The sequence below is a fragment of the Poecilia latipinna genome, unplaced genomic scaffold (genome assembly GCF_001443285.1).
Source record: "Poecilia latipinna isolate Pla-1442-1.1 unplaced genomic scaffold, P_latipinna-1.0 Scaffold3674, whole genome shotgun sequence".
NCBI lineage: Eukaryota > Metazoa > Chordata > Actinopteri > Cyprinodontiformes > Poeciliidae > Poecilia > Poecilia latipinna.
This window is the reverse complement of record NW_015116290.1, coordinates 30488-40351: the sequence shown is the minus strand read 5'-3', so window position 1 is coordinate 40351 and position 9864 is coordinate 30488. Positions and strand designations below refer to the sequence as shown.

Sequence of the window (9864 nt, the reverse complement as noted above, 5' to 3'; positions counted from 1 at the left end):
AGATATTTCTGACAAAGAAAACCGAAGCAGGAGGAAATGGCTGAATATTTCTGTGTATAAGGAAAATGTCTTTTATAAATAAATCTTTTGATTGGTAATAAAGCTTTCCTCTATCGGCGGCTTGCTGAAAAATGCATTTGTCAGCAGAACAAGAACTGAAGGACTTGTTCTAGCAAATGCAGAACAAGACAAATCATAAAGAGGAGTTGCACACTGCTAAAACATGACATAAGAATGTTTCCAATAGATAAAATACCTAGATATTTTTGTAGCGTATAAAGCCCAATCAGGCATAAAAACAAGTGTTTTTTTCTCCTTGTGATCTTTATGGAACATTTCTTTGACATATGCAGAAAAGCAAATGATGGGAGCAGTAAGTTGGTGCAGAACAGAGCTTATTTAATTTGGACACAAAACAATCTGACTGTATAAATTGATCCAAGCGCGTCTGCTGCATTTTAAAGCTTCTCTGTTTAAAGTTTAAAGCGACGTTCTGCTGCAGGTGAGCCATGCCTTCTGTGTCTGGAAGCAAATGCTTGAAAGATGCTCAAACTCCGTGCGCAGACGAAGGAAACCTGCCGTACGCAGAGAAGAAGTGTCCCGTGGACGGAGTTGTGGAAATCTTCCCCGCTGCGCAGAAGTCGTCTGCGTTCAGAGGAGACGGCCGCATCGACGAGGAGGACAAATGCCACCAAACGTGTGAAGAGAATGGTGCGAAAGAGGAAAAGGCAGAAGAGACTGCTGCTCAGATGAAGTGGATTCGTCCTGATTTACCCAGCAGATGCAGCTGGAGGCCGGGCGCGCCGATGTCAGAGTCCCCTCACAGCCAGCCGCCACGGTAAGAGTCACACCAAAACCAAAACAACCTGTTAAAGAGAAGACCATTCACTTTTTTTTTGTCTTTTTTGAAGGTATGGGGAATAAAACACAAAGGTGTGACAATAAAGCCACATTCTTGTCTTGTTTTGTCTGGTGTACTGTGCAGAAGTCCTAATTTGATCCATAATATAAGTTCATATTTTCGCGAAGAAGAAGACAATGATATAAAACATTACTGATAAATTTGAAAGCTGTTGTTTTAGGTGATGCTCTTACACTCTTGCAACTCCTGTTTGTGATGAAAACTGTTTGTCGACATTGTTAATAGAGTCACTTGTCTTCTGTTCGCTGCAGCATCAAGCCACCAAGAATCCTCCCCAACATCCTCGGACACATTGGACACACACCTCTGGTCCGCCTGAACAAAATCCCAAAGGAGTTTGGGTTAAAGTGTGAAATGTGTGAGTGCAACATGACACAACCGCACAGGAGTCAGATCAGCTTCTGGAACAGGTTTTAGAGGACCGCTAAAGATTGGGAGGATGGCAGAGAGAAACTTAAACCAGCAAAAAAAGAACGACTAATCCAGTAAAGTCTAAATACTTTAGATTCTATTAAAGTTTATCATGATAACTGAGGGGGAAATGCTCCATTTCACAGCAAAAGACAACCCAAGTTTCTTCACCAACCTTTTGAAAATCACCACTGAGTTTCACCTGCGCACCTTTCAGAGAGTCAGTCCGACGTTAAAACAATGCATGAAGGCGGAAGAGGTGCTTTTGGAGTTGCTGACAACGCAGTCATCCTGTGAGCTTCCTGCTTACCTCTTACACATCCAGTATCACACACCTCATGGCCTTAAAACTGGGTGCTGGTACTGGTGGGGTTTTGTTTAAGGAGGCAGTCGGGTCCATCGGAGAGAAAGGTGAAAATGAAAGGCTCTTTGTTTCTTGAGCCAATGGAGAAAAACACACCCACAAGCAAAAACGCAACGTGAAACCTGAAAACATTCAGGATGCCTGGTAGAGAATCTCCTCTGCTGCCTCACAATTTGCTGAAAAAGGGAAGATTTTATATCACCTTGCAAAAGTTTTCGCCCCCCCCCCTTGAACTTTACAAACAAAAATCTTCACTGAGGATTTTATGTGATAAATCAACCAACACACAATACCTTAAAAGTGTGAAAAGGAAAATAAACGATGCGAGTTTTCCCCAGTTTTTAGTGAATAAAAACCTAAAAGGTTTGGTGTGCATTCCAACCCACCCTCTTTATAACAAATATATAAGGACTGAGGTTTGATAAGTGATCAAACAGCATGTTGAGGCCTGTGGTAAGTCTGGAGCAGCTGCAGAAATCCACGGCTCAGGTGGGATCACTAAGACATGTTTAGCTCAGAAACACGTGGACGGAGGTGCTCTGTACCAAACCTTCTGGCCTCAGAGATGAGAATGACACGTTCCAAAAGACTTAAAGCTGTAGTTGCAATGAGAAGTGGATCTGCAAAGAATTAAATGCGGATGGATGGCACAATTAAAAAAAAAAAAAAAGTAAACCATGTAGCTTTTTCTTCCATTTCAAATCTATATGCTGTCTTAATCCCATCTGTTTGAGACATGTGGTGCAAGAAACAGGTAAAAGAGCTTCATATTAAGAATATTTGTTTGCTGCCTTTTGAGACCAATTAAAATAAATGTCCTTGCCTTACAACCAGCTGCTCATATTTTTAATTAAGTTCATGAAACGACACAAGACGGGTGAGAAAGAACTGTTAGACATGAAGCTGTATATTTCCGGTTGAAGATTGAATCAAAGCTTATCTCATCTCTCGCATACTAGTCGTAATGACATTGTTGGGTCATCGTTATATTAGAGGCCCCAGCTGCTCGGGTGACATTCAACAGCTCTCGAGATTCAAGTAGATTCTCGCGGTGTTGGAGTTTGTCTGCATACTAACAAAAGTTGTAGTTTTTGGACTCACACTGGAGTCCCTCTGCAGCTTGAATGCAGTCATGTGAGCTGAGAGCCCCAGCAATATGTAACCCAGAATAAAAACCCTCCTCCAAAAGAAAATGAGCAGAACAATATAGGCATTATCTGCTTTCCGTCCCTTTACAATGCTCTGTTGACTGAACGGAAGGGCTGCAGACCAATTATAATTACATACACATGCACTGGATGCTTCGCTGCATCTGACCCCGAATTTGTGCTTTTCAGGAAGATTGCAGTTGGCTGGTGCGTGCAGCAGCTTGAGGGAGCGTGATATTTACCAAACGGAGACGTCCTGCCGGGTTATCTGTCGGCCTTTGTTGATGCCACAACCAAACCTCAAGTGAAAAATTTAGATTTGAAGATTAAGCTGTTCTTTAATTAGCTCTCTCTGCTCTGATGCGTGGAGCCTTGGGGAGGAAACTAAAAGAGACATAGTTAAATGCTGAGCTAAAACAAAAGAAAATGTGCAGCTCTGGAAAAAGTTAAGAGATCACTTGAAATGATCAGTTTCTCTGATTTTACATTTTATAGGAATATGTCTGAGTAAAATGAAGATTGTTTTTTTTATTCTGTGAACTACTGGCTCTCAGACCTCAAATAATGTTAAGAAAACAAGTTAATATTCATAGATACATCAACACTAATGTTTTAACTCAGGAAGAGTTCAGAAATCAATATTTGGTGGAATAAAAAGTAAATATCTTAGCAACTTTTCCAAGTGGGATTTATTTGGGTCAATAAGGCAAGACAGTTTATTTACATAGCAACTTATTACAGAGTTATTTAAATTTCATTACAGAAAAAAGACAGGTAATGGAAGTAATATGCATTAAAAACACAAAATGCATAAAACCCCAAAATACACATTAAAGAACAGCATCACAAATTTTAACTTTTAATCTGTTTCTTATGAAAAGGTTAATCAAAATCCATGGTTTTATACCCCATTCTCTAAACTGTTCATACAGCTTTATTTCAATGCCTCCTAAAAAATAAAAACTGTTTTATTTTCACCTTTAAAAAGAACATTTTTAGTTGAACTCTTGTAACAACCAACGTTGAACCCTGCGAATTTCTGGTATGTCTTAGAAATAAGGAAATCACAGCGTTGACGCATCAGCTTCACATTCCTACTTCTTTAATATTTTGTTGTTTTTTTAAAAAAAAAAGTGAAAATTACACCAAATGTTTCTCATTATTATTTCATTTTTATGTCTCCTGGTTCAGTTGCCAAGTGTGAGTATTTCAACGCAGGAGGCAGCATTAAAGACAGAATCACAATGCGGATGGTGGAAGACGCCGAGGAAGCCGGGATCCTCAGACCAGGGGACACCATCATTGAGCCCACCTCCGGTAACACAGGTACTTCAACAAGTCCTTCACCTAACTAGGATTGAATTACTTAATGTGTGCCGGCCACTGTAAAGCACCAGTTTCGTCTACTTCTAGGAATCGGACTTGCTCTCATAGCGGCTGTGAAAGGCTACCGCTGCATCATCGCGATGCCTGAGAAGATGAGTATGGAGAAAGTAAAGTGCTGCTTCCTGCATTAAGTCATTTTTTTTTTTATCAGACTGTCGCTCAGCGCATGCAGCTGATCTTCCCCTGTGTCGTAGGTAGATGTGCTGAAGGCTCTCGGGGCAGAAATTGTTCGCACTCCTTCATCTGCAGCTTTTGACTCGCCGGAGTCTCACATTCGCACAGCTTGGAGACTAAAGAGCGAGATTCCCAACTCGCACGTCCTGGACCAGTATCGTAATGCCAGTAACCCCCTGGCTCACTACGATACAACAGCTGAGGAAATACTGGAGCAGTGTGAAGGTTTTTTTTTTCATTTTAGTATGAAATATGTTTATAGTGAACTGTGCACATAACAGTGTACCGAAAGGTCTGCAGATTTCCAGTTCTGTAAACTACATGGAGCTGTTTCATTTACTCTTCTAACATTATGGAACATTTAATGACTTTATTTGTCCAGTCAATTTCAGAATAAATGCAGCAGACACACAACTGAAATGATCTTTTTAGGTCTAACAAAGTTACATGTTCAGGGTTCAAATACTTTTGTGGGATCTTATCAGAAAGCAGTATATATATATATATATATATATATATATATATATATATATATATATATATATATAAAATAAATAAAAGGGTATGTTTCTACCAGCTTTTCACTTTTTCTAACTAAGATTTTAGCCTGTTCTTATTAGCAGGATCTAACAGACTAAACATGTTTGTGTCTTTAAATTGCTAGTTTTAAAAATTGGTTAGTAGGCCTATGTTTAGAAACTATGTCCATAAATTTTATGATCAATTTCCTTAAATTTGAATCCGTTCTTCTCAACTTAAACTCATAAATGACATTTTGATAAATTAAGAAAATATGACTAGTTTGTTGTTGCTTAAGCCAACTAGTTTTAATATGTTTAAAAACGTAATGCATTTCTTGAACTTGAGTATTGTCTTCTACTGAAATTCATTTGTTGAATTCACTGTTATAGATAATGAATCAAACTAGAAAATCGTGCATTTCCTGTGAAAATGCGGCGTGAATGCTGAATAATTTTAGTGAAAATTGAAAAAGCATTTGAGGTCAACTGCAAGACTTTCAGAAAGAAACAGGCAGAAGCAACTGAATAAAGAAAAAGCCTGCAAAACACAAATAAAAACTGTAGAGGAGTGAAAACTTACAGTCAACGCAGAAATCCCACCAGCAATTTATACGCTAAAATGACCTAAAAAACTGAAGCTAGCTTTAGCGTAGTCAAAATGGTAGACAATATGCTAGCCTAGGTTAGCATGTTGACCTACAGTAGCATCCTCCATGCAGTGTGTGAAAAGAACAGAAGAAAAGAAGGACTAGCTTTTAAACAAGCTAACACCAAATATAAATCACAGATTAACAAAAATTCTAAACCCTGCAGATTTTTTAACATGAATTTAAAAAAAAAAAAAGATAATTAATTACTTAGAGAGAAATGTGATTTTCCTTTCAGGTAAACTGGACATGGTTGTAGCTGGAGCAGGGACCGGTGGTACGCTCACAGGCGTAGCTCGAAAGCTGAAGGAGAAATGCCCCAATGTCAAGGCAAGATCTACATTAAACCCACTCAATAATGATTTACCAAGGAACGCTGCTTTGATTTTATGTTAGTCAACAACAAAAATAAAACATTTTCCCCAGGAAACACACCTTGTACATGTCTGTAAGTGCTTCCTTTGTAATTTGTTTGCAGATCATCGGTGTTGATCCTGAGGGCTCTATGCTGGTTCACTCAGAAGAGCATCAAAGTGGTCATTTCGAGGTTGAGGGCATTGGATATGACTTCATCCCCACGGTGTTGGACAGATCTGTGAGTGTTGGTGTGAATTTGGAAATGTAATTAGTTTTCAGCTACTTCATTTTTCTCTTCATCAACCCTCCAGCTTGTCCACCAGTGGTACAAAGCGAGCGATAGGGAAACATTTAACATGGCACGCAAACTAATAAGAGAGGAAGGCCTCCTCTGTGGTGAGCTTGGACCTCTGCTCAGCTTAGCATGTTAGTTTTTTAAAAGACTTTTAGTGTTGCTTTGCATTAAATTTGTTGATGATCCAGGTGGGAGTTCTGGCTCAGCGATGGCGGCAGCAGTGAAAATGGCTCAGCAGCTGGAGGAGGGACAGCGCTGCGTGGTCATCCTGCCAGACTCGGTCCGCAACTACATGTAAGAGAATAAAGAACGTTATAATAACCAATACTCAGAAATAAGACTTCCATTATCACCTCCCGCCGTCTGTTTGACCAGAGATAAAGTGAATATTAATTCACATCTGTATTTTTAAGGTTCTAATCGTTTATTTTTAGAGTGGTTTTGTGCCAAGAATATATCTAAACATTTTAAATTTGATTCTGGCTTTGAAGCTCTTTCAATCTTCAAACTCTCACAGTATTTGACACGGATGGGAAACAGTAATGAGCCAGGAAGCCTTTATTAGTTGCAATCTTTGCCACTAGATGTCACTAAAGGTTTTGTTTCCATTCAGAGCTAAGAATAAATGCTCAACATTTTGGTATTTCCCATCATTTTGTAAGGCTTTACAAAGTAAGAGAACAGTTCAAAGTTTAAGTTAAGTTTAAGTTTGTTTAGTCCTGATGATATCGTCTTTTCTTTTAACTTACAATACACACTTTAATATTTAATTGGTCCATCGAGGCTGTATTTATTGCAAAAATGTGTACTACTAATAATAAGAAAATACATTTTCCATGTTAAGGTGGTAATTTACGATTTACCGTAAGGCACAAATTAGTAAAGTAGAATAAAAAAAGACGATGAGACGTTTTGTGGGATAAACTGGATCATGATGATGAATGTGGTTCAGTCTACTGTCTAGTAAATACTAAACTTTTAGTTTATTACAAAGAAAAAAAAAAAAAAAAAAAAAACTACCTGCAGGATTCAATCTCCAGGTCGAAGTTCCTGTGCGATCAGTGGATGTGTGAGAAAGGTTTCCTGGAGAGTCCGAATGAGATCGAACCCTGGTAAGAGTGAAAAAAACAAAATCTCTCCCGTTTGGGTACGACGTGACAGCTGGATGTTTTAACATGTTTCCGCTGAAGGTGGTGGAACAAGACAGTCCACAGTTTACACCTCTCCGCTCCGCTCACCTTCGCTCCATTCCTGTCCTGCCAAAAAGTCATCAAGGTCCTGAAAGAGAAGGCTTTCGACCAGGCGCCAGTCGTCAGTGAATCTGGGTAATGCTCTTCAGAGTTTATTTGACTGGAATCAGTTTATCAGATTGTATTAAATCTTAGTGTGTTTCATCTTTTAATAGCACACAGTTGTGTCTTTTATGAAACCGTCTCCAACTTGATTCTTCTTTTCAAGAAAAGAAAAGAAGAGAGTATTTCATTTGAATATTTCTTGATTCGTGTGGTTCTGCAGTGAGATCCTGGGCATGGTCACTCTGGGAACCATTCTTTCCAGTGTGCAGGATGGAAAAGTCAAACTATCAGATCCAGTCAGCATGGTGCTCTTCCAGGACTTCAGACAGGTCAGTCTGGTGGTGGAGACACTAAATCCTCTGCAACACGGATGGCTGCCGTGTTTATTGCAACATGTTTGCTTTTAGGTGCACCTGACGGACAACCTGGGGAAGTTATCCTGCATCCTCAAAACCCAAAACTTTGCCCTGGTGGTGGATGATCAGACCCAGAGTAAGAATATTTTCAGTTGTTCTGAAACAAACAAGCATGTTTAGTTAATTCACTGCTTTGTGTCCACTTATTGGTACGACTGCTGTATGTTTTCTACATAATTCTGCAAATACTAAGCCATTGCAACTTTGTGAAAATAAATTTGTCCAAAATGTGCTTTTTGGGTGTTTAAAATCATCATTGCCTATAAGTGGAAATGCTTCGGAATAGATGCATATTTTTGATTATTTGATAATCTGTTATCATTTTAATCTGTTTAAAATAGAGTTTAAAGTAAAATATAATTTGCTTAAGGTTAGTAAAAGCATTAGGTTGAAAGTAACACTGTAATTTGACCCACGTTTCCATTTGACTGAAGTGAAACAGAATCCAAGTTTGACTTTCAAACTTTTTTTTTTCTCTAAAAGATAAAAACTGTTTTGTTTTTTTAATTAATTCTCCTTTTGTGTTGTTTTCTGTAAAATCTTTTGATTGTTGCTTGCCTTATTTCCTGTCAGAAACAAAGTCCTTGGTTGAATGAAAATAATTTGTACTTTTTAAATATAAAACTGCCCGGTGTATGTATAATCTTTGGTCTACCTGCAAATCACATTTTAATGTTTCACAGAAAAAGACTTTATGACGGAATTTTACTTTCATAAAAAGAAAGTCGGATACCTTTTTACTCTTTTTCCAGTTTCACAAGGATTTCTTTGGGTTTAACCAGTATAACCAGTGGGACGTTTCTGTTTCTGTCCAGACGATGCGGCGGGTTCGGTTTGTCCGAGGCAGAACGGGTTTGGCGTTGCAACGGCAATCGACCTCTTGAACTTCATCGCCACACATGAAGGACAGAATCACCCATAATCCTCCTGTTCGCCGTCATGCAGTCAAACAGTGAGGTGTTTGGAGGTTTTCACCTCCTTAATTAGGGCGTTTAAAAAAAAAAAAAAAGCCAGCTTGATAAAATAAAATATTGTGAGTAATTATGCTTCTTTTAGTCACTTTGTTTTGTTTTTCAATATTGCAGTAGATGTAAATACCTTAAAAACATTCAGTGGTTAGAATATGATCGATAAGCAAACTTTCTACACTTCAGTTTTATGTTACATTTATAAAAAGTTTGTAGAAAAATTACAGATTAATAATTCTAGTATGATTTGCTTTATATAGTTTAGGTATACACAGATTATTTAAAGTATTTACATGAGCTAAGAAGTTGATGCGATCTCTGTCAGGATCAGTTATGGGATTTGAATCTTGTAATATGTAAAACATTAATGATAAAATAGACACTCTTCAACTTTTTTCATTATTAATGAACATTGTTTCGTGTGTTTAAATAGATATTGTGCCCCTCCTTCCAGTTTTGTTCCTGTATTTGCTTTTACTCTATTTGCCATGTAAAATGTTTAAGTTTTTTTTTCTTCACAGATTCAATGTCGCCATCTGGTGGTAAAACTTTAGTCAAGAGAATTACGGAAGTAAAGTCAAGAGAATTTGAGTGTGAAGTATTTTGTTGCACATTTAAGCTATTTTCTGTGTGAATTTGTTATTTTTCAGTTTAATTAAATATAGTAAAAAAATAAACACATGAACATGAGTAAGGCTGTAATTTTCCAGACGGAGTTTGTTTCTCATTTGAATATCTTTGGAACATGACATGATGTGTTGCTTTTAGTTATTTTAACCTAGAGGTAATGTTTGTTGGAGTCAAGCTTTTTCAAGTGAACAGCACACTGTGGGTTAAAGATTTTTTTTTTAAAAACTGATCATACATTCACGAATCCCGAAGCAGGATGGAGTGTCTCATTAAACCACAAGAGGGCAGCATCGTGACGCCACAGAGAAACGGACAGCAGCACGGACAAAC

At 38.1% G+C, this 9864-nt stretch overlaps 1 protein-coding gene across 1 annotated transcript; it reads left to right on the top strand.

Moving 5' to 3' along the window:
• The first annotated feature begins 35 nt into the window (after nucleotides 1-35).
• On the top strand, nucleotides 36-9577 carry LOC106941439 (cystathionine beta-synthase-like). The gene is made up of 14 exons (XM_015024478.1): nucleotides 36-838; nucleotides 1174-1280; nucleotides 4037-4171; nucleotides 4259-4338; nucleotides 4426-4630; nucleotides 5812-5903; nucleotides 6052-6168; nucleotides 6242-6326; nucleotides 6414-6519; nucleotides 7266-7337; nucleotides 7416-7550; nucleotides 7741-7849; nucleotides 7928-8012; nucleotides 8752-9577. The coding sequence occupies exons 1-14, from the start codon at nucleotides 510-512 to the stop codon at nucleotides 8856-8858; spliced, it is 1764 nt and encodes a 587-aa protein (XP_014879964.1). The 5' UTR covers nucleotides 36-509; the 3' UTR covers nucleotides 8859-9577.
• The last annotated feature ends 287 nt before the right edge of the window (nucleotides 9578-9864 follow it).

What these genes read in the sequence shown, in the direction of transcription:
- LOC106941439 (XM_015024478.1), top strand. Translation starts at nt 510, where the DNA reads ATGCCTTCTGTGTCTGGAAGCAAATGCTTGAAAGATGCTCAAACTCCG. An exon ending in CCAGTCGTCAGTGAATCTGG is followed by an intron (nt 7,551 to 7,740) that starts GTAATGCTCTTC and finishes GTGGTTCTGCAG; the next exon opens with TGAGATCCTGGGCATGGTCA. An exon ending in TCTTCCAGGACTTCAGACAG is followed by an intron (nt 7,850 to 7,927) that starts GTCAGTCTGGTG and finishes GTTTGCTTTTAG; the next exon opens with GTGCACCTGACGGACAACCT.